The 24,044-nt window shown below is 54.8% G+C and overlaps 1 protein-coding gene across 3 annotated transcripts in view; it reads left to right on the top strand.

Moving 5' to 3' along the window:
• Window positions 1–24,044, top strand: part of ATP11A (ATPase phospholipid transporting 11A) — a 124,484-nt gene that overhangs the window by 90,114 nt on the left and 10,326 nt on the right. For all 3 annotated transcript variants that reach the window (XM_053909346.1, XM_053909428.1, XM_053909379.1), the window contains exons 17-27: window positions 2,062–2,165; window positions 6,871–7,052; window positions 8,980–9,231; window positions 10,672–10,846; window positions 11,890–11,992; window positions 12,180–12,325; window positions 12,814–12,873; window positions 13,624–13,751; window positions 15,917–16,052; window positions 21,746–21,811; window positions 23,014–23,117. In XM_053909346.1, coding sequence (XP_053765321.1) covers window positions 2,062–2,165; window positions 6,871–7,052; window positions 8,980–9,231; window positions 10,672–10,846; window positions 11,890–11,992; window positions 12,180–12,325; window positions 12,814–12,873; window positions 13,624–13,751; window positions 15,917–16,052; window positions 21,746–21,811; window positions 23,014–23,117 — 1,456 coding nt within the window. The remainder of the gene's footprint in view (window positions 1–2,061; window positions 2,166–6,870; window positions 7,053–8,979; window positions 9,232–10,671; window positions 10,847–11,889; window positions 11,993–12,179; window positions 12,326–12,813; window positions 12,874–13,623; window positions 13,752–15,916; window positions 16,053–21,745; window positions 21,812–23,013; window positions 23,118–24,044) is intronic.

The raw sequence follows: 24,044 nt of genomic DNA, 5'->3' as shown, positions 1-24,044 counted from the left end.
TTCGTCCGGGGCGTTCACTCCCCGACAACAGCCGCTTCCCTGGGACGACATCTGCCTGTCCTCCAAGGTCCCCTGCGGGACTGCAGGCTCACGAGGACAGGCCACGTGCCATGTGCACCAGCCTCTGTGCCAACTTGTTTCAAGAGAAGTTTGAATAATTAATTAAATGAACTGTTCTTTGGGTAGTAACGCATCCCTGGAGAGAACGCTAATTGCACTGGTTTTACACCTAACGGGTTTGGGGGACCGTAGCCCCCTGGCCAGTTAACGGCATGGGCTTCCTCCCGGGGCCATGGACATGCTCACTGTGCTGCGGGTGCCTCACTGTACGTTCACTCCGCTGGGTTCTTCCTGCTCATGGACAAACTTGCAAGAGCAGGATCCAGGGGTGGTTCCACGTGCTGCCTGCTCCTGCTTTTTTGCAGGTTAAAGTTTGATTCACACTCCGGTCATTTTCATGTCGGGGGCTGTCGGTAACCAAGCCCCAAGGCCAAACACATCCCTGGTGGAATGTGTCGAGCGATTGACAAGTTAAGACAGTGGGAAATTTAAGCCACTCCCGAGCCAGTGCCTTGAGTCATCCTGATTTTTCTGGAAAAAAGCGGGAACACATCATTATGTCGTTTCGACTAGCATTATTGCCGTGAACCATGTCTGACAACTTGCACGATTGGCTGGAAGTCATGTCTGGAGTCAGGAATGGGTTCTGCCCCCGGGCTGGTTGTGGGGCCAGCCCAGGCCCCACTCTTCCCGGCTCGTGATAAGAACCCACACAGTTGGTGGGCATGTCCTGGGGATCTGGCTCCCAGCCCCGTGTGGCCCTGCCCAGCTCCATGTGTCACCAGACACCATCTTTTCTGGCTGTAGGCTGACTTTAGCTTTAGTTTCAGGGCTTTGGTGAGCATAAATTGTGCTGTGTTTTAGGGGGGGTTTTAATGTCTATTTTTGAGAGAGAGAGAGAGAGAGAAAGCATGGGTGGGGGAGGGACAGAGAGAGAGGGAGACACAGAACCCAAAGCAGGCTGCAGGCAACGTGGGGCTTGAACCCACGAACCGTGAGATCGTGACCTGAGCTGAAGTCAGACACTCAACTGAGTGAGCCACCCAGACGCCCCTGAATTGTGCTATTTTACATGTTTTCGCTCTGTGTGCAGGAGGGAGTCCTCTCTGGCATCAAGGGGATGAACCTAGCTGGGCTCCGAATGCCACAGCTGAGCTCAGGTGCCCTCATCCAGGTTCCCGTGCTGTCCAGCCAAGCGGTCTCACTAGCCGTCGCCCCAGGGGTGTGCCCTCCCCACGGCCCTTTCTCAGCTGCCCCCCCAGGAGCAGTGGCCACCCCTCCTGGTACCTCTGGACTTGGTTTCCCCTGAGGGCCGCCAGTGTCTAGGAATTCCGAGACCAGCCCCAGGCCAGGATGTCTGCGCTTCCTGTCTAAAGGCGGGTGACGGAGACAATACCAGTCATGGCCGCCGCCGCTGTCATGGACTGACCTCACGGTGTTTCAGGAGCTGCATGCAGACAAAGCTGGCCTAGCTGTGTGCTGCGTGGTTTTTCGGGCCAGGAGATTCGTGGCTGGAAAAGAAAGAGCCCCTGGGTGCCAGGGGCCTGTTGATCAGAGTGGCACTTCTGTGTCGTTGATCTCTTCATCTTGGCTGGAGAGCTTCTCTGCTTCCCTGGAAGAGGAAATCGGTTTATCTCAAGGGCAGGGAAGCATGTGTCTCAGCACCAGGGTGTGCACGGTGGGGACATTGATGTGTGGGGGGCATTTCACAACAGATGTCCCTGTGGTCTTGGTGACGTGAAGGACAGCAGGATGCCCACCTGGCCAGGCCGAACCAGACAGAGGGCAGTGACAGTGGTGGCCCATCCTGCCGGGAGGCACAGAGGCTGCGTTGTAGCGCGTGGCTTCAGCTTCTCCGACGGCGCGTGTTCACGGGTCTTGGGAAATCCCTACGATGTCTCAGCACTTGCGTCCCTATTTTTGTTTCTTAACAAAAGCAAATGTGAAAAAGAGTCTAGTCTTCTCTGCGTTGTGATTGTCTTTTTTTTTCTCATTTTGTAGGAGAAATCTATCTGTTTTGCAAAGGAGCAGACTCTTCAATATTTCCCCGCGTGATAGAAGGCAAAGTTGACCAGATCCGTTCCAGAGTGGAGCGCAACGCGGTGGTGAGCTGGGTGGAGGGCTGCACAGTTGTCCCACGCTGGGGGCGGGGGGGGGGGGGGGAGCTGGCTGCCAGCATCCTGTTCTGTCCCGCATGTGCCTTCGACGGAGTAGAAACCTGGCGGTGCTGCTGACCTGGGTGCCCGCCACCACCGCCCCCCCCCCCGGCACCTGACTGGGCAGGCTGCGGCTTGTTTTTGTTGTGAGGTGGGGCTAGCGGTGTCGGGGGGCGGTCAGAATTTAAGCACATCTGTGGTGACTATGTTGGCATCCTGAGGATTTCTGGTGATTCGCTTTAAAACTCGTGCTGATACTTTCCTTTGTGGTTCTCCTGCGTGGTTCCCCCCGCGTCTCGTTCTGAAGGGGGTTGCTCTGCCTGCTCCCACCGCGCACGGCCCGCCCCACGGAGGACAGCAGTCCAAGCAGGAGCGTGTGTGTCCTTGAGACCACCTGCAAACCCTCAGCCAGGGCTTTGTCCCCACTGCTGCAATCCACAGAACATGACATGTAAGAATCGCTAAACCACGGAGTTTGGGCCCCGGTAACCTTGGAGAACGGGTCCTGAGTCTTCAACGCCACCTCTACTTCACAAGTAACGTCATAAACGTTCCACGGTGCTCACGCAAGTGTCCACGTTTATCAAACTGAATGTCATAGCATCGGACGTGTCCGTGACCGGGAGGTGCCTCTGTGCCCTGGGCATGCCCGCCTGGCTGAGCACTGCCGTCCGAGTGCGCGACTCCACCTTCAGGTTCCCGTGCAGGTGCCTCCTAATGCCTGCCGGCCGAACAAGGCAACTATGCCAACCAGCAGGAATCTGGCGGTAAGCTGCAGGTTTGAGAAGGCTGAGCCATGTCGCTGCCCAGAGGCGAGGATCCTGTTTGTGCTTCTGTCCAGCTCCCGAGGGCGCATGTACACCTGACTCTGGGGCGACGTGTGTTGGTACAGGTGTGCCGGTCACCCCAAGGGGCAGCGGGTCACTTTGGCACCAAGTCTGAAGTGGCGGGAGGCCTTGTTCCCGCGACAGATGGCCGGGACGCTGGCTGCGCTCCTGGGCACAGCCATCAAACAGGACTGGCTCTGCGCGCACAGTTTTCTCTGCACCCAGGATGCTGATTTGGTGGTACTCCCGCCCTTCTGGGGTCTGCCGTCCAAGCCCCCCTTCTTTCAGGGGGAGGGGGCCCACAGGCCAGAATCCCGTGCGCTCCACCGAAACAGCGGCTCAGTGCGCCTCGGAAACCTCCGACCTCAAGACAGCGGTTCCTTGTGGGAATCATCGTGGCCCTGGCTCCTCCCCTGAAGCAGTGCCCACAGCGTGGATGTCACGGTCCTTCCCTCGTAGCCTCGCCTCTGGCGTTAAGGTTGCGCCAGGCCACCTGCATCTCACGACCGCCTTCAGATGGTGCTGGACTCTCCCCCTGGGTGCGTCAGGACCGTGCTGTCTGCGCCCACAGCCACTGTCCCTGGCAGCGTGGCGGGCATGGCTTCCCAACTTCCCTCTCCACACACGGGCAGCTTCTCCCCATTTGGGGCCATTGTGGAAACAGCCGTGTTGTGTCTTGGGACGGATGCGTCTTCCCTGTCGCTCCGGGAGGCCGCTGTCCCCGTTTCTGTTCTCTGTATCTATCTCCTCTTCTGATGGCGTGGTCAGTCAGGCGGTCCCAACCTGCTCTGACGCAGTGACCCTGTTTTGTGCTCAGGCTGCTCCAGGCACTGGGTCTGTGGGTTCACGGGTTTCTTAATCAGGTTGGGGAATTTCCTAGCCAGTGTGTCTTCGGGTGTTTCTTCTGCCACTGCCTTCCCAGGACTCCAGCTGGGACTCTGGAGTCCTGGCTGCTCCAGGGCTCCCCAGCTCTCTTGTTTTTAAACCGTCTTCTCCCTCGTCGTGGGTAGTTTCTGTCATCCCGTCTTCGCGCCCACTCACATCTCAAGCAGGGTTTCATCAGCCGCCATTCCTGCCCGGAGATTTCTCAGATGTCAGGCCTTTGTTCCATGGGTGTCTGTGTAACTTGCTGCCGTCCGTTACACGGTCATAGTGGCTGTCTGACGGGCTTCTCCTAGTTTTGACCTTGCTGCCGGCTTTGCTTCACCTCAGTTGAGTGCTTAATGTCCTCGTTGTGGGTAGTGCTCTCTGCCCCTTTGCGTGTGCTGATGGCCTTTGATAGGACCCGGCCTGAGGACGCTGCTTTGTTAGGTGCGGGGTCACCCTGTGTTCCCACCGGGCACGGATTTGTTCTGGAAGAGGCTCACCCTGTTCAGATGACGGCTTTAGCACGCATCAGGTGGGTCCAGCACACCACTGTCCTGTCCAGTGGTGCCCTGTGGACTGGGGTCTCCAGCCTGGCTTCTAGGACTGTTCTGCCCCTTGACCTGACCGTTTGTTCCTGGCACTAGGGGTCCCCTCACATGCTCACAGGTCCTCTGCAGACTCGAGGGGCTGCCATGGTCACTGTCCCAGGAACCCCCCTACTGTCCAGGCCTGAGTGGAGGCACCGATAGGGCCACTGCATTTGTGACTCTATGCACAGAAAGGCATTTGTGTGCCTTTCTGGTGTGTCGTTGAAATAATGTGGAGTCCCAGGGGGCCGTGGAGACAGTGTGGAGGGTGCCCTGTGCCCTCCCCAGCGCCCCATTTCTTCACATCTTCCCGAACTGGAGTGTGGTATTGGAGCCCGGGGACAGGCGTTGGTCCAAACCGTTGGTCATTATGTCACTTGAGCAGCTTTCTGGCCCACTGCGCAGGGGTGCAGAGCCACACTGCCCCTTGCCCAGGCCAGCTGCCCCTACCAGGCCCAGATGCCCCTTCGCGGCCCCTTCCAGGCCCAGTCGCCCCTTCCCAGCCCCTTCCCGGCCCCTTCCCGGCCCCTTCCAGGCCCATCACTCCTTCCAGGCCCAGCTGCCCTTTCGATACCCCTTCCAGGCCCAGCCGCCCCTTCCCAGCTCCTTCCCAGTCCCTTCCTAGCCCCTTTCAGGCCCAGTGCCCCTTCCAGGCCCCGCTGCCCCTTCCCGGCCCCTTCCTGGCCCAGCCACCCCTTCCCGGCCCCTTCCTGGCCCCTTCCAGGCCCAATCGCCCATTCCTGGCCCCCTTCCAGGCCCAGTCGCCCCTCCCCAGCCCCTTCCAGGCCCAGCTGCCCCTTCCCGGCCCCTTCCAGGCCCAGTCTCCCCTTCCCGGCCCCTTCCAGGCCCAGTCGCCCCTTCCCAGCCCCTTCCAGGGCCAGCCGCCCCTTCCCGGGCCAGCCGCCCCTTCCCGGCCCCTTCCAGGCCCAGCTACCCTTCCGAGGCCCCTTCCAGGCCCTGCCAACCTCGGTCTGTCTGCCATCTGCGGCTTTCATCATTAGGAGTGTGATGTAAATAGAACAGTACTGAGTGTGCCTTTCTGGTGTGTCGGCACCTGGTCCCTGTGCGAGCCGAGCAGTGTCCACGGCACACAGGCACCACCTTCTAGTTCTAAAGTTGGAGGCCGTGAGGGTGGTTGCTTCCATTCTGCTGAGATATGTGAATATGTGTCACCGGATGGACACTCCTGTGCTGAATCCTTGCCTCCGGGGGTAAATCCCACTTGGTCCTGCGGCATAGGCCTCTGGGTGTGCTCTTGGATTCATCTTGCTGATACTTTGTGGAGGGTTTTTGCATCTGTGTTTGTAAGACGTGGTTCTTTAATTTTCTCGTAGTGCATCTGTCTGGCTTTGCTCGTATATCTGTGTTGTTTTGTAGTGTCTGGGGTGTCAGCAGTACTTAGCTGGAGGCCTCCGGAGAGGTATTCTACTCTGTCTCTACGACACCAGCACCGTATACTTTTACAAACGAACGTTTTATTCCTGGAATCTTCGGCCTACAGTTCACACTCACTGAAGAATTCTGGGGATGATAGAGGCTGACCACTCCATGGGTGTGTCCTTCAGCCACGTTTGAAGGTCTTAGAGACTTGAGGCATTTCCTGGTGGTGACGGACAACTTGAGCTCATATTCTGGAAACTCTTTTAAAAAATCTTACACACCAGGATTCTGCCAGAATTTGGGCCAATTATAGAAGGACTCTGGCTCTTTTCCTGGGATTAGGCAAGTCGGGGCTGAAAGAACAAGGAGGCAGACAGACCAACCAGAAGTCGTCCTCAGAGCATCAGGCAGACCTTCGTGAAGGTTCACTTCCTCTGGACGAGAAGGAAACAATGCTTGATGGGATCGGTGTGGCCCTTCAGGCACCGACTGAGCCTCGCTGGCTGCTGGCATGTGTTCTGTGTGGTGACACCCAGACTTACCATCACAGTAAACCCACTGTCTCAGATTCTGTTTCTCTGTCCTGTGGACCCATGAGGTTCGATAAATAACTGAGCATTTTTTCCTTCAGTGGGTGCTAAGTCTGTGTCACAAACTCCCCTGTGTAAAAACTATTGCTTTAGAAAAATCACTTGATATTTACAATAAAATAAAATTGCAAATCACGTTCTGAAAAAAGTTTAACTCTGCATTTGTCGAAATAAAAGAAGAAAGGCTTCTCTTCCCAGGGTGTGGGTGTGCCTCCTTCCCCTGCGTACATTGAAGTTTTGTAACCTGTGATGATTGTCTGTGTTTAACGGGGATGCAATTCAGCTGTAAGTGACTGATCCCTTTGAGGGCTGGCTGATAGTTCTTCTAATTAGAGGGAGGGGGTACTGGGAGAGCTACTAGAAGACAGCGTTTCAGCAATAAAGGCTGCGTTGTATCCCACAGGAGGGACTTCGAACTCTGTGCGTTGCCTACAAAAGGCTGATCCCCGAAGAATATGAAGGTGTTTGCACACTGCTGCAGGCCGCGAAGGTGGCCCTTCAGGATCGTGAAAAGAAGTTGGCGGAGGCCTACGAGCAAATAGAGAAAGACCTCATTCTGCTTGGTGCCACGGCTGTTGAGGACAGGTAGTGGACACGCTGTGTTTCAGGAGAAGGTGGCTGTGTGTGCTGTGGCATCAGGGCCCATGGACGCTCAGGGGACGGGCCACTGCACCTGATATCCTCATGGGGACATGTGTCCACATTGGGACAGGCAGGCCTTGGGGTGGTGTCACTGGGAGGTCGTGACTGGACCACGTTGTAATTACATGAATAAGGACCCTGAAAGTCACACTTGGCCTGAGGGACGAGTTGGCATTTCACATGATGTCAGGGATAGTCAAGAGAGGGGATCATTTTTAAATTATTCTGTAGAGTCCATCAGTAACTAATTCTTTTCCTAATTTGTCACTAGTCCTTTCCAAGTTCAAGTGACACATTTTAGATCTTAACGAACACAGTGTATTTGTCATTTCTGATTGAAGAAATTTAAAACAATGGAGTAGAATATTGCAGAAACCACTACCAATAACTGGTGAGATTGCCAACCACGTACTTTCCCGTACTCGGAAGGAAGGGCTTCTCAGCCGCCACTGCTCTGTGATGAGGCTGAGGTAAGCTCAGGCCTTGCGCACGGACACGTGGGCATCTCTTGCTGTTGTGACTTGAGAGACTGGCAGGAGAGGAAAAGAAAAAATACCTCATTTACAGGATGAAGCAGAAACTTTGCGGGCATTTCTTGGAAGTTTACGTCCCATAAAGTTTCAAAGTCTTTAAGGTATAAATGGACCCAAATTTAAGTCCTCACTGGAAACCTACAATTCCCAGTGTCTTTAACGAGCACTCAGTGACTTCCCAATCTTGACAGGGTGTTGGGGGATGTGTTTGGCTTTGATTTTGTGTCTGTAACTCCTTCCCTGACTCCGGCCAGACCAGGGCCTCAGGCACCAACACAGGAAACGTAGCTTGTGCTCAGGACCGGAGGTACAGGGAGAGGAGGGTCTGGATGGGGGAGCCGCGTCTGCAGACCCTCATGAGGGTCCAGGGAGCAGAGTAACTCTGGGGAGTCGGGACCTTGAAAACAGAGTAGATGCCCAGGGGCCGGTGGGCGCCAGTGGCTTTGAAGTGATGATATTCAGTTGCAAATCATTTCCCTAGAAACCCTGACCAACTATTTTGAAAACCAAAGAAATTAGAGATGTTTTCTCTTGTTTCTGGGCTGCTGAGGTTGGATAGGCTAGAGGCCTTAGCAGGGAAGCTTACCCCCGGTGTAATCGGGTCACTCAGTTAGAATCCTGTCTGCCCTTTTCATCCAGTCCTGGACAGGGTCACGGCACACTACTTCATATGCCCGTCGAAAGCCCAGACTCTAAAATCTGGGAAGAATGGCGGGGCCCAGATAAGGCAGATGTGGCTTTGAAACCAGGCCTCCAGGCCCAGCAAGATCCTGACCGATGTGGTCAGAGCCGTGCAACCTTGTGCACATCGTGTAAACCCTGTGTGCTCTGGGTTTTCGCTTAGAAGGGGGTTAATCATGGAGGATCCCCTGCTGGCATTGTCGGTATCACACGTCGCTTAGAGGCTTCAGCATGACCAGTGGCAGAATTCCAAGTTCACCCCAAAGGAAAAGACCATGACACTTACTGACCACCTCTTTTCCTGACCCCGTTTTTCCTGGTCAAGACTTTGTTGGTGGTTATGGTCCTTCTTGTAATTGATTAAGCCCTCTGTAAGCGGGAAGTCCCAGCTAGACAGTGCCAGCTTACCTGATGGGAATTGTGCACGACAGACACTTAACTTGATACGCCATGGGTGTTTGTCTTGGGAGTTAGGAAGTGCTCTCCTGGCAAAAGATATCCACTTATCTGGCCCTTCCTGGTAAGATGACAAGCTAGCGGCCTGATGCTTCTTAGTTTTGGGCCGACAAAGATAGCTTCACGGGTCGCAAGTCTGAAACTCTCGGCTTCGATTTGCCTTTGTCACACACACAATTGCGGGTCTCGTCTTTGCTCAGGCTCCAGGAGAAAGCCGCCGATACCATCGAGGCTCTGCAGAAGGCGGGGATCAAAGTCTGGGTCCTCACTGGGGACAAGATGGAGACGGCGGCCGCCACCTGCTACGCCTGCAAGCTGTTCAGGAGGAACACACAGCTGCTCGAGCTCACCACCAAGAAGATAGAGGAGCAGAGTCTGCACGACGTCCTGTTTGAGCTGAGCAAGACCGTCCTGCGCCACAGTGGGAGCTTAACCAGGGACAACTTCTCAGGGTAGGCGGTGCCCCGTCCCCTCCACTAGCAGGGCCCGGCTTCGGTGCCCCTGTGGACCGCGTGGGTCTGTCCCTGGGCATCATCGCACGTTCGTGTGGTCACCGTGAACAGCAGGATGAGGCCAAGGCTAGTTCTTCATAGCAGCTGTGACGTGTCTTTCTGCAAAAGAGGGGTGTGTGTGTGTGTGTGTGTGTGTGTCTGTGAGTGCACATCTGTGTGTGTGTCTGTGTGTATCCATGTCTGAGTGTGTCTGTGTGTGTGTCCATGTGTGTGTGTCTGTACGTCTGTGTGTGTGTATCCATGTCTGGGTGTGTCTCTCTGTGTCCACGGGTGTGTCTGTGTGTCTGTGAGTACGCGTCTGTGTGTATGTCTTTGTGTATCCATGTCTGAGTGTGTCTGTGTACGTGTCCATGTGTGTATGAGTGTGTGAGTGTCTGTGTGAATGTGTCTGTGAGCGTGTGTGTCTGAGAGTATGTCTCTATGTGTATTTCCATGGCTGAGTGTGTCTCTCTGTGTCCACGGGTGTGTCTGTGTGTGTGTGTGTGTGTCTGTGAGTGTGTGTGTGTTCACTTTCAAACTTCTGCTCAAGGGTGCAGAAGGGCCTGATTGTAAACCACTGGGGTGGGATGGTTCTCATCTGCCTGTAAGCCACTCGGGGGCTGTATTGTGGATTCCTCAGGGCATCTGCCGGAGCGAAGAGAGAAATGTTAATAATGCATGCTTGTTTGCTAAGAGAAAACAGGATATACCTGAGAGTTGTTTTTTCCAAGGATGCTCAGCATTTTATTCACATCTTAACCCACGCTGTCCTTGCTGGTGTCAGACCCATGATCTGCGGTCAGAGGGCATCTGAGTCCTGTTAGGTTGTCATTAATGTAGTAAAGCTCTCGTCACCTGCAAATGTTAAATGATTCAGAAGCAGAGCAAAGATGTTTCCCTCCACCTGGTCTGTGGGTCCCCCTCTGGGGGGAATGGGGGTGTTCTCGTAACGTGGAAACCTAGCAAAAGGACCCATTCTGACTGTGCTCCTCCCAAGCCCTGTCCTCCAGACGGGACGCCCGTAGAGGTCAGTTGTGAGGCCACGGCCCCGCCGCCGTAGTGCGGCTTTGGGGATAAACACTGGCCTGTGCCGGCCACGAGATGTGCACTCTCCGTTTGTTGTGGAAAAGTGTTGGAACAGGCATGTGAAACCACAGTGAGAACTCGTTGTTTGCTCTGCCTAGGGGGCGTGAGAATGTTTAATTGAAACCCAACTTTAAAATGTGCTCAAGGGCTTCATGTCTGGTACTCTAGAGGCTGCTGGTAAAACCGGATTACCACTTTCTTGATCCTTCAATCATCAGTTTATAACCTCTGTAAATATTCAGAAAACTGACGTAGTCTGGTAGAATCTATGGACCTAGCTACTGAGTCACGTCTCTGGTTTGTGTGATTAAACAGACTCTCGGCGGACATGCAGGACCACGGTCTCATCATTGATGGAGCTGCGCTGTCTCTGATCATGAAGCCCAGGGAGGACGGGAGCTGTGGGAACTACCGGGAGCTCTTCCTTGAGATCTGCCGGAACTGCAGTGCCGTGCTCTGCTGTCGCATGGCGCCCCTGCAGAAGGCCCAGGTGCGGCCCCAACAGCCGCTGGGGTGGGGGTCAGCGCCAGGAGCTGCTGGTTCCAGCCAGCTCTGATTTGTGATGGGGGGTGGGGTATCTTTTTTTAATGTTTACTTATTTTTGAGGGAGAGACAGAAAGAACACAAGCAGGGGAGGGCAGGGAGAGAGGAAAACACAGAATCTGAAGCAGGTTCCAGGCTCTGAGCTGTCAGCACAGAGCCCGACCCGGGGTTCAAACCCATAAACTACGAGATTGTGACCTGAGCCGAAGTCGGATGCTTAACCAACTGAGCCACCCAAGTGCCTCTATAGTATTATTGTACAACAAAATCACATTTTAGCTGAAAGTATTCCCTCCCCCACATTATTATTTAAACAAAATTTTTTAACATTCATTTATTTTTGAGAGAGCGTGAGCAGGGGAGGGGCAGAGAAAGAGGGAGACACAGAATCTGAACAGGCTCCACATGTTACTCCTTATCATTTTTGGTCTACTTGAACCACTGCTCTGAAACACGTAAATGGAGAGAAAGATTACAGAAAAATGGCCTACGCACTTAAAATTATTAATTGCATCGAATTGCCAGATTGGATTTGCACACACGACAACTTTGACAATGAAAATAGCATCAGAAGCAGCCTATCTGTGAGAAATCGATGCTGGATACCAGATAGCTTGGAACGGCTATATCATCCAACAGGATGTAACCTTTAGGTTTTTCCTACAAGTTTATCGCATCCCATATGTTTAAAGCTGCACGTGTAGCAGGAACCAGGAACTACTGGATTTACTTCCTGTTTCCGTCTTCAGCCTTTCCCACGTTATTTCCTCGTAACCCCACTTCAGCTGCCTTGTCTTTACTTAGTTCTGCCCAACACGAAAGGGATTTCATCCCCTGTGGAGAAAACAGATTGAACTGCTCTGTGCACTCGAGCCAGATCGTCGCTTCCTTCTCCTTACATAACTTTACATCTGCATTATTTCTGTCTAGTTAGTGAATGACCCACACAGAAAACAGAGAAGATAAATTCTGCCTCTGTTTTTTTTCCAGATTGTTAAATTAATCAAACTTTCAAAAGAGCACCCTATCACTTTAGCCATCGGAGACGGTGCCAATGACGTCAGCATGATCCTGGAGGCCCACGTGGGCATAGGTGAGCTGCCCATGTGCCCCAGCCCCGTATGCCTGGCCGGTGAGGCGGGAGGGGCCGGAGGTGGGACCAGGGCTCAGGGACAGGGTGCCGTGTGGTGCGGGGCATCTCCTGGCCCGTGTTCGCTTGCGCCTTGTTTCGCTCCACACTGTTTTCCATCGTGGTGCTGAGACAGCATTTTCTCTGGCAGGTGTCATTGGGAAGGAAGGCCGCCAGGCCGCAAGGAACAGTGACTACGCCATTCCGAAGTTTAAGCACTTGAAGAAGATGCTGCTTGTTCACGGGCATTTATATTACATCAGGATATCTGAGCTCGTGCAATACTTCTTCTACAAGGTAGGAAGGGCTCCCGTGCCGGGTCACCCACACGGGGCAGTGTGTGGCTGTCAGGTGCTACAGGGACCACGGGGACGGTCTGACAGGGTCTGACGCTGACCCTGCTTCTAAGGAGGAAGCGGCACTCGCCCGTGCGCACAGATCGAGCGTGGAACCGGTAACGTGCGCTTGTACGTGGCCGTGAGGAGGACGTCCTTGCACGAGTCCTCGTCTTGTGCTTGGACTCGGCCCTGGTCATACTCACGCCCACGTTGCTTTCTCCTTCCTCTGCAACCAGTTTCCCTTCACGTTTCTGTTAACAGAGGGACCAGAACATGTGCTTTGTGCCCTGAAAATAAGAGTAGGCTTCAGAAGCCCTCACCCGTCTTGTGAGAGTACAGGGCACCCTGGGTCACTGCCTGCAGGGAAGGTTCAGTACGTGGATGGCTTAGGAGGGAGAGCCTCTCATGGCTGCCACTGAACTAACCGGGATGTGGCTTCCCTTTCAGAACGTCTGCTTCATTTTCCCTCAGTTTTTATACCAGTTCTTCTGTGGGTTTTCACAACAGGTGAGTCCAACTGCCTGAGGTCAGATGGGCTGTACCTCCCTCCCCGTGGGGGTGGCTGCAGGGGTGAGCAGACTGTAGCGGGGGAGCAGGCCACAGGGGAGGAACGGGCTACAGGGGGAGCAGGCCACAGGGGGTGAGCAGGCCACAGGGGTGAGCAGGCCTCAGGGGGAGCTGGTCAGCAGTGCAGCACCCTGTGGCGGGTTCAGGAGCCGTGGTGGCCCAGTGGCTGTGCCGGCCTGCCAGCGATGTGCCCCACCCATGCTCACCGTCCACAAAAGCCCTAACTTTCTGCCCTGAGAGGACACAGTCGGCATCTGAGACCCTCTCCCAGGTGCCCCACCATCGACATCTGCACACTCAGGTGTGCCGGCTGGAGGCCGTCTCGCCTGGCCAAGGAGAGCAGCGGCCCCTTGGCTACCCCCTTTCCATCACTTGTTTCCAGCGGAGGGACTGGGATGGGGAGGATTGAAGCTTAAAGATGGCCACCAAAATTGCCAACTTTTAAGCAACACCTTGCGGTGGCTGAGTGGGGTGGGTCCCGGTTAGGCCTGGGTCACCCGTGGTTTTAACACGACAGTTGACATCAGGAATGGTTGGCAAGCATCCGGCTGTCTGTAGCTGCAGAAGCATGGCTCTGTGTGCGTTCTAGAATGCTCGTGTCTCTGGGTGTTTGCAAATTGAAAAACCGTCAGAAAAGTTTGTCGAGAGGCCCAGGGTGTTGTTCTCAGTGTGACTTTGTCCTTCCCGCAGACGTTGTATGACACTGCCTACCTGACCCTGTACAACATCAGCTTTACGTCCCTCCCGATTCTCCTGTACAGCCTGATGGAGCAGCACGTCAGCATAGACACGCTCAGGAGGGACCCTTCCCTGTACAGGTACGAGCCCCCGGGACAGGTGCCACATAGCACTTAGCCACCAGCAGTGCCAGCCTCAGCAGCTACACTCGCTGCACTGGGAGCCCTGGCAGGAGAAAGCGACGTACCTGAAGTGGACGTGCTTCCGATTTAGGTAGAGGGTTCGTGGTGCATTTGAAACGTGCATAGTAAGTCAGTTTGTACCTCACCTGTTTCTCAGCAGTTCCGGAAGGAGCCGGGATGACTTCTTTCCCCTCGTGACCCCAGTGCGTTTATAGCCTAAATTATCCTTTAAAAAGCCATGTATGTTCTGGGGTGTGTAGGTGGCTCAGTTAGTTAAGTGTCTGACTTTGGCTCATGTCATGATCTCACAGTTCATGGGTTCAAGCCCCGCATCGGGCTCTGTGCTGACAGCTCAGAGCCTAGAGCCTGCTTTGGATTCTGTGTCTCCCTCTTTCTCTGCCCCTCCCCTGCTGATGCTCTGTCTCTCTCTGTCTCAAAAATAAATAAAAACATTTTTAAAAATTAAAAAAAAAGAAGAAACTAAAAAAATGGGGGCACCTGGGTGGCTCAATCGGTTGAGCATCTGACTTCGGCTCAGGACATGATCTCACAGTCGGTGAGTTCGAGTCCCACGTCGGGCTCTGTGCTGACAGTTCAGATCCTGGAGCCTGCTTCGGATTCTGTGTCTCTCTCTCTCTCTTCCCCTCCCCTGCTCATACTCTGTGTCTCTCAAAGATAAGCAAACATTAGAAAAAATTTTTTAAAAATCCAGGTATGTTCTGTTCAGCGAGATAAAAAGAAAAGTTAACAGATTTGATCTCACAGTGCTCTTTTTTGCTTAAAAACTATTTTTTAATAGTAAGGAAAAGATGTTTTTCTTCTTTGTTGGAGCTGTACTCCAACATTGTTGGCAGACTCAGTGTCAGTGTTCTTGTGGGTTTTTAAATTAAACTTCTTCTATGAGATCATTTTAGATCCATGTGTAGTTTTAAGAGCACTCAGGTTCTGTGAGCCTTTGTCCGGTTTCCCTGGCAGTTAAAGTCTGACGTGTCACAGAGGCCACTGGGCACTGGCACCATCCAGCATCTTGCCGGCTGCCCCAGTGATCCTGGTGTGCATTTGTGTGCGTGAGCACATGTGTGAGCACGCACACACGTGTGATTCCTGTGTCCACTCCGTGCAAGACGGCCTGCCTGCCAGCCTCTCAGCCTTTATCAGAGTGTCAGCCGTGGTACGGGATCTTGAAGCATCAGAGCCCCAGATCATGACCATGACTGTGGCCGATACAAAAGCGAGTGTGGAGCTCACCGTACACATGTTGTGGTAGAGGAGGACATTGAGGGAACAGAAGATGTTGAGTTAGGTGTCCGGGGGACCCTGCTGCCGGTCTCTTAGGACGTAACAGGTGTGAGAGTCGCACCAAGAAATGTGCTGCAGAGTTGACACCCGCAGCCCGTGTGACGTGGGAACGTGCATGGGCCTCGTGTCCTGGGTCCCTCCCTTTCACGAGCACAGTGTGAGCATTACTCTGCTCTTAGACACGTCAGCATCTACCTGGAGAGAGGAAACCAAATGTCCGTCGTTCGTATCAGGTCACATGGGGACACTGTCCGGGTGGTCCCACACCACCTCAGTGTGTTTGCTCCGTTCACTGAGACTTGACGCTGTTTCTGGTGCAGCAGGCTCAGACTGTAGCTGCCCCAAGCCCTTTCTGGAACCAGGCGTGGTATGGGGCAAGGGGACCAGGGACTGGCAGCAGGCAGCTGGCGCTCATGAAGCATGTGACTGGCACATTTGTGGCAGCCCCTGGGAGGGGAGGCCACCCCCCCCCCACCCAGCTGGGAGGACAGGCCCCCCCACCCCCACCCCCCGGACTCACCCAGAAGGCTCTGGGAGGTCACAGCGTGTATGCAGCCCTTCTGTAGCTGCACAGGGTGTCAGGCAGATGGGGAAAGACCTGCTCAGGCGGGGCGACCACAGCCAGACCCGGACCCTGGCGCTGGGCCCGCTACCCCATAACCCAGTTTCATAGCTTGGCTGAGCCCGCCGGCTGTGCAGCCTGGGACAGTCCGGTGACACAGGGGGGCCTTCTGGACAGATGGTCCCTACAGAGCCTGGGGTGGCCCAGTCATTATGTGAGTCTGGTTCTCCTGAAACGCATTCTCCTCTGTTTGCTCACACAGAGATATCGCCAAGAATGCACTTCTTCGCTGGCGCGTGTTCATTTATTGGACGTTCCTGGGAGTGTTTGATGCCCTGGTGTTTTTCTTTGGTGCTTACTTCATGTTTGAAAACACAACAGTGACCAGCAACGGGCAGGTGAGTGCAGAGCCGCATCTTGCTGGCTGCTGGGGACTCAGGCGGGCACGGGTCAGTGTAGCGGTGGGGTTCCTGGCATTCGGGCACCCCTCCACCAAGTCGCTCCAGGGTCGTGGCACGTCAGGCCATGCTGGGCTCTGCGGAGCGCTGCCCCTGTGGGAAGCCCCCTCCGAGATCAGACCCAGTGTAATCTGCACGTCCCATTAGCTGCGAATCCAGCGCTAATCCAGTCGTGCCGGCACCTCTTATTTCCTTTGGGGATTAATTTTGTAGTTGACACAGTGTACTGTGTTTTCCCACATGCGCACCTAAGGACCTGTTCCCCTCGCGGTGAGGAGTTAGCGTTTTCTAGTGGCCGCTCGGCTCTGGGTGTTCGCATCATCTCTGGGGGTTGTTTTATTGGTATCTTTGCTTTTTTTCTTTCTGCCACTCGCTTCCCTCCCCACTCTCAGATAATGACCACCAACACACACATGGTAAGAAACTGTGGGTTTGTCTGTATGTTTTGGAGTGCGCTAAAAATAAAATATTTCTCGAAATATTTTGAAATGTGACTTCTTCTGTGTGCTTTGTCGGTAGAAATGGTGTTAGCTGCTGCTGGCTTCCAGTTCGGGGCTGGAGCCGCGTCAGGCCGGTGTGTCTGCATTTGGTCCTTTGTACGTGGTGTTTCCTCCCGGGTCGGTGGGGGATGGGGGTCCGTGTCACGGCTGCCGGCCGACTCAGTGACACTCTTTAAGTTGATTTTATATGTCCAAACTTCGCGTGTGAGGCACCGTCCCAGGCCCGGGAGGCGCGGTGGGGACATGGCTGTAAGTGTGGCAGACCCGGGCCTCAGGGACGCATGGGGGGCGCACCGGGGCGCGTGGATGCCCTCAGGGCCATCCCCACTGTAGCACCTCCCAGGTCTGGTGGCCGCACTGGCCCCAGTGGTGGTGTCCGGGGCAGACCCTCCTCAGCTGAGTACCTGGGCCTCCTCCCCACTTTGTTTCTGGTTCGTTCCTTCAGGAGTGCACCCTCCCCTGCCCACTGTGCCCACTTGTCCCCTCCCTGGTGACTGATCTGTTTTTTCCTTCTCCTTACCTCTCATTGTAGCTCAGATCAAGTTTTTACTAAATCAATCTTGAGAGATTTTTAAATGTCTGATTTCGCTCTTCTGAAACGTTATGCTTTTCTAGAATTTGTTGTCTCAGTTGATGCGAATAACTGTTGGACATCACTGGGCCACAGCGTAGTTACGGAGCTGTCCTCATTCCCTGGCATCTCTACAATGCTTCCTCGCAGGCTGGGCCCTAAGGAAGTGTGTTGCACGTATCTTAGGAAGAACTCAGAGATGCCAGGACTGAGGCAGCCTGTGGGTACCACGAGAAGGCCCCTCACCCAGTGCCACTATGTTTGCTTGGCGTTAACATGGAGGGGGCTAGAGATCAGACACAGGAACACACACACACACGAGCACTCAAACCAGGGTGTTTGCGCAAGACTTAGGCGTTACTTTGTTCGTGCTATGCCCAGCTGCCCTCGTCTCGATGGGGCTTAGAGCGATAGGTGCCTCCTAGGCAGCACGGTCGGAGAGATTTCAGTGGGCAATGGACACACACAAAAAGACGTGTGCAGCCTGGTACCTGTTGGTTAATGGGCATGGCCTTGAGCTGCAGGTCCCTGGTGAGGCCTGGGCAGTGTCCCCTCCTCATGCTCAAATCCCTGAGCCCTGATGTGCTTCCAACCAAACCTCCCTACAGCAGCTGCTCATGCAGCCGCGGGTCAATTCTATGGCGGTTGCTCGTGCTGCTGTGGTCAGTTCCGTGACAGCTGCTCGTGCCTCCATGGGTGTGTTCTGTGGGTCATTTCCATGGCAGCTGCTCATGCCACCGTGGGTCAGTTCCATGGCGGCTGCTCATGCCGCCGTGGTCAGTTCCGTGGCAGCTGCTTGTGCCGCCGTGGTCATTTCCGTGGGTCAGTTCCATGGTGGCTGCTAGTGCCACTGTGGTCAGTTCCGTGGCGGCTGCTCGTGCCGCCGTGGTCAGTTGCGTGGTTCCTGTGTCCTCAGGGGCCTTGAACCCCCCGGAGCCTGGAAGCTGACTCCCAGGCCGGGGCTTTCCCACAGTGCCTTTATGTCCCCCACTACCACGGGCACACCTCTGCTCAGCCATCCGTTAGCGCACAGTGCTGCTCGTTCGACTTGAAACAAGGACAGAAAGAGAGATGAAAACAGAAAGCATGGTTGTCCCCACCACTCCATCCCGGATCAGCACAGCAGGTGCCTTGCCTCTCACTGGCTCAGAGCTTCCCGGGCCCGCCCTCGGCCGCGCTTGCTGGCCCGTTGGGACAAAGGTTCAACCACGTAATGGAAGTCTCGTCCTACGAAAAGCCGCTCAGAAGCCTGGGGAAACTATGAACCAGCCCACAGGGCCAATAGTGCCAGACAAGGTCTGTAACATGAGGTGTTTGTCCGCAGTTACACATTGGAGAGGTGAACTTTTGCCATTCAGTAGCTCTGTGTAGATGGTGGGGAGCCAAGACCAGAGCTGTGGGAGCGCGATGGTATAATCACGGCGTCCTCGGTCATGAGTGGGGCCTCTCTGCAAGGGGCCCGGGGTACACATCTCCATCCTGCATCACTAGGAGGACGGGGTCCCCAGGGGGCTGGAATGGCCAAGGCCACTCCACATAAGCACAAGGCCGAGGTTAAGCGTCTGCTGTTCCAGTTCTGGACCCCCTTGTGCCTCTTTATCTCCAGATGGAGCTTTTCTGGTTTGAGACGGTTTTCTTAAATTCTTGTTTGCTTTGGAGGTAAGAGGGTTAGATCACCCACAAGACTGAAGAGGTATCATAGATAGCCTGGTTCTATGGTAATTCACATAAACCTGAACAACCCACGTGCATCGAGGGGCCATCTCTGGTGACTGATGATGCCCTTGGTCCTTGGGCAGCAGAGGTTTGGTGATGGTAATGCGCATCTCTGGCCACACACCCTCCATGGTTGGAATGCATCTCATGGTGTTACCTCTCAGAAGCCCCTTTCCGTTGGCTGTTGGTAGGTGAGGACCCTTTTGTAAGATGTACACCGTTCCGTGGGAACATTTATAAATCATGTGTAGTATTGAGGAAACAGTCATCAATAACTTTTTTTTAAAAAATTCACTTGCGGAGCATTTTCTACACCGATACGTGAACCGAAATCATTTCTCCTTCTGGTCCCACCGACGAGAACATTGAACCCTAATTAACTTACTCCTGTCGAGCAGCAAGCAGGCTGTTCTCAGATGAGCCTCGCGACTGGAGTGCTTTGTAACACAAGTCAGTGAACATTGCACACGGGCTAGAGGCAGGGAGTCCGTGTGTGGGGGCATGTGGACGGTGTTTTCATGACCGTGATCTTGAGAAAACACAGTTATGTTTGTTGTGGGTATTTTTACACATAAAAATTAAGTTGGTCCTGGTTTGAGGGCTTTTCTGAGCAGAACGCTTTCCTCCAAGATGCTTCTCAGAGGACAGAGGGCGCGTGAGGGTCTGGGGCCGCGGGAGGCTTGGAGGTGCCCTCCTGGGCGTTCAGTGTCGTCCAAACAGGACTAGGAAGTCCTTGTCGGGGGGTGGGGGACAGATCGGGCACTCAGGAGACAAACGCCCTGGACACACTTTCGTGTTGGGGGCTCCTGCCCTGGGCCTTCCCACCTCCGGCCCCCACGGTCCCTAAGAATGAGGACAGAGAACTTCAGCAATAAATGCACTATTAGCAGTTAGCCCGCGGACTCCCATCTGTAGTGAGGAGGGTGTTCACCGAGCTGTCACCATGACTGTACCAGTGAGTCCCAAGCTGCCTGCTGAGGACACGGTGAAGGTAGAGCAGGTGTGTCCTCATTGCCAGGGCCCTCAGCCAAACTCCTGTTCAGGAGTCAACATGTTGTGTTTTGCTATCATTTGCCTGTAAAAATTACAGCTGAGGCCCACGGGGCCACGAGGCACTGGGGGCCGTGACTCATAGCCCCGGTCGGCCATCGTTAGCAGACGTAGGGATCTACCGACTCTGAGGAGGCAGTGGGACCCCGTCCCCCTGTGGTGCATGCTCACACTCGCACGTCTGGCTGTTGGCCAATGCTTTACACAGAGATTGCCGTGTTTCCTGCCAAGCAGGGCTGCAGGCGTGGGGCCCAGTGTCAGGAAGCGGAGGCGGCCTTCCTGCCAGGTCCCGCGGGTGGGCCCACGCACAGCTCCGGGCCCTGGCTTCCCCAGCCCCGCCACAGGCCACCCCTTCTGTTAGCTTCTAGTGAAAACCAAACACCCTGCCGACCGGCCACGTAGACAGCTGCCACGCTGTGACCCGTCTCAGAGTTTAAAACGTTTGCTGCCCCCCCAGAAGTTAAGCCTTGACGAGGCCACGCTCCGATCAGAGTTTCTCGTCTGGGCGCTATTGCCTTTTGGGGCCGGGGAGCCCTGTGCAGTTAACAGACCCCTGTCCGGACCCGCCAGCCACTGGTGGCCCTGCACCCCCACCCCCACCCCCTGTGGCAGCCGACACAGTCTAAGGACAGTGCAGGTGTCCCCTGGGGCACAACGGCCTCCAGGCAGGAGCCCTGCGTCAGTTCTGCTTGCATCCTGGTGAGGGACTGGTGGCGTCTGCGGGCGGCCTGTTTCCTGCACAGAGTCCTGACGCTCTGCTTGTCCTCAAGTCCTGCCAGTAGCTTCCCACCTCACTAAACGTAGCGCAAGGCCAGCCTGCATGTTCACCCCACTGAATCGCGTGGGGGCCGTGTCTTTGGCTGAAGACAAACTGGGACAGAAGGCCGGTTGTCATCCAGCATTTTAATTCTTCGTGAAACAAAGCTGTTTCCTCTGAAAGACGGGCTAGGAGCGTTTTCTGAGATGCACAGTTCACAGGGCCCAGGAGGGGGTCAGTTCTCTGGCAATGAGAGCATCAGTCCTGCACAAGGAAACCCGCCCTGGGCTGACTTTTCCCTAAAAGGGGGCTTGGCAGTCGCAGTTCGTTTTCTGTGTCTGTGTCTGTAGCTGAGAAATGTGTCGTTTCCGTGATCTGACCCTGTGCTTCGCCACAGGTGGCTCAGTTGCGTGTCGTGGGGGCGGGAAGCCGGGCCCACCACGCTGGCTGCCAGGGGCCTCTGTGCAGCTCTGTCCTGTCTGCCTGCACTTGTCCCTTCCCTGTGACTTTCCAGGGGCAACCCCGTCTGTACAGTGTCACTGTATGTGACGTGGTTACCTCACCCGCAAGCTGTTCTTGTGGTGGTTTTTCTTCCAAAGCAGGCAGGTGTTTGAGTCGAGTTTGAGAGAGAACAGGCAGGTCTCCTGAGTTCTTCCTGAGCGTGCGCAAGGCCAGAGCTGGCAGCCGGGGAGCATGTCTTCCCCATGAACCCGGGACAGAAGCGCTGTGCACACCCCCCTCCCAGCTCTGGTGTCTTCTCACTCTTAGTGTTCGTGGAGCAGCGAGGGGCTGATGGCGGGGGGCCCATGCAGGAAGGGCTCTGAGCCCCAAACCGCTGGCCTGGCCCCAGGGTTGGGGTGCCCGGGGTGCCGTGTACTGCCACTTTCTCGCCCTCAGAGTAACAAAGTCCCTGTAGCTTTGGGGTCTGGAGTGTTGGCACGCAAGAGCGGTGAAATGTGTCATCTAACACTCTGGTTTTGAGTGTGAAAGGGGAATCGTGTGTACTGACTAGACACCGTTTGGACTGTTTTCCCCACAGATATTTGGAAACTGGACCTTCGGGACACTGGTGTTCACTGTGATGGTATTTACGGTCACACTAAAGGTGAGCCTTCTCCAGCTACAGTGGACCCTGCTAGAATATGCCACCCCACCTGTCGTAACCTGTGGCCAGGGTGGGAGCCCCATGCACGCAGCTCAGGCAAGCTCCTGGGCCACCCAGGGGTGATCGTCGGTCATTTAAATAAGTCAAGTGCACAACAGCACACAGGGCCACCCAACACACAAGCTTCCACACCGGAGGTAAATGAGGGAATGAACCTTTTCTTTCCAAAAGGAATCAGATCAGAATTCTTTCCAATGACAAGCAGCTCTCCCCCTCCCCGATATAATTAAAATCTACTTTAAAACAAATTAATGTGTTGGAGGTGCCTGGGCGGCTCAGTCAGTTGAGCATCCAACTTCAGCTCAGGTCACAATCTCACAGTTTGTGGGATCGAGCCCTGCGTTGGGCTCTGCGCTGGCAGTGTGGAACCTGTTTGGGATTCTCTCTCTTTCTCTCTCTGTCTCTCTGCTCCTCCCCTACTTGCACTGTGTCTCAAAAATAAATAAACACTTTTTAAAAAGTGTAGAAAAAAAGTTGTAGTTTAAAAAGTTGTAGAAAACTCAGTCTTTTTAAAGTCAAGCCAGATTCTTTTTTCTTTTTTTTCTTTTTAGTTTATTTGGACAGAGAGGGAACGAGTGCGTGTGTGTGCTCATGAGTGGGGGAGGGGCAGAGAGAGAGAGACGAGAGGGAGAGAGAATCCCAAGCAGGCTCAGCGCTGTCAGCACAGAGCCTATCATGGGGCTCAATCCCACAAACCGTAAGATCATGACCTGAGCCGAAATCAAGAGTCGGACACCTAACCAACAGAGCCCCCAAGCGCGCCTGGTCAAGCCAGATTCTGTACGCGGTACCATTCTGTGTGTCCTCCCACCATCTGCCCGAGTCTTCACGTGGCACAAAGCCCACCAGCAAGCTCCTTAGTAGTGACAACCACCACGGTGACTGTGCCGCTGGGGCCTCCCCGTTTGAGAAACACACAGGGGCAGCCTCCCGGGATGTGGGCCATGGTTACCTTCTTTCTCTCTCGAAGCCTAAGGTTCTCTTTATCCTAAGCGGTTTTATGTGGGCGTTTTGGCTAAAATGAAGTTGGTGGCAGTTTGTGTGTTTTCCTCATTATTTACCAGCCCGCGTTCCCAGCTGTCACGGCTCCTTCCGGCATGCCCGGGTACCAGCCTGACTGACGACCTCTTTCTTTCTTCCAGCTGGCACTAGATACGCACTACTGGACTTGGATAAACCACTTTGTCATCTGGGGGTCACTGCTGTTCTACGTTGTCTTCTCCCTCCTCTGGGGAGGGATTATCTGGTACGACCTGGGTGAAACGTTCCCCATGCTGCGCATGCTCCCTTCCAGGGCTCTTATGCATTTTCTGCACGACGTTCCTGTGGCAAGTCACAGCACTGGGGCCCGGGGACAGCAGGGGGAGCGAGGCCGAGTGCTCCCCCCTTCTCTGGCCCATGCTGTCCGTGGGGAGATGCAAGGAGTGCTTCCCGATCCGGCTGGGATGAGCGAGACCGGGTGCTTGGCAGGGAACCTGGTCCAGACGGCAGGCCTGGCCTGTCTTCTCTGAAGAAGTCACTACTGAAACGGGAACCTGGGAGGAGGTCACCCTCCTCATCACGGGTCCCACATGTTCAGTGCTTCCTGGAACGGGGCCCAGGCTGACAGGCCTGGCTCGTTCGGCATCCCCCATGCCAGCAGTGACGGCCAGTGTCGCGGGTGAGCCGGCGGGGCTGGCCTGGGGCCCCATGCTCTTACAGGAAGACCGCTGTGGCTGCCGTGCTGAAAACAAGCCTGTGAATTAAACATGAGCAGGACAGTCAACCTGCAGGGAAGCCGGCAAGTTGTGATGCTGGCGTGGTGCGTCCTGATGGGGCGGGCATCTGCTCTGGTGCTTTCAGGGGCACGCCTGTGTCATGCTGTCCCTTCTGCCCAGAATGTCCTTTCCAACTAGCCTACTGGGTGAGCTCCTACTGATCCTTCAAAACCCTGTGGGTCATCGTCCTCCTTGATGCTTCCCTTGAACCAGCACACAGGCGGGGCAGTCCCACATGGTCACCTAAGCCTCTGTCCCTGATCCCGTCACAGCACATGCTGTATTTTCTATAACTCTCCTGTGTGCCCCCCACCTCCCTGTAAGCAGGAACATTTCCTGAACATGCGTGGGACAGGGAGGTACAGAGGGCCATGACCTGGGAGTGCCTTCAACGGGCCATCCTCTCCCCTCCGCAT

This window comes from Panthera pardus, unplaced genomic scaffold (assembly GCF_024362965.1).
Source record: "Panthera pardus isolate Hobbes unplaced genomic scaffold, ASM2436296v1 HiC_scaffold_1, whole genome shotgun sequence".
NCBI classification, from domain to species: Eukaryota; Metazoa; Chordata; class Mammalia; order Carnivora; family Felidae; genus Panthera; species Panthera pardus.
The sequence above is the reverse complement of the archived record's forward strand: the minus strand, read 5'-3'. Positions and strand labels throughout refer to the sequence as shown.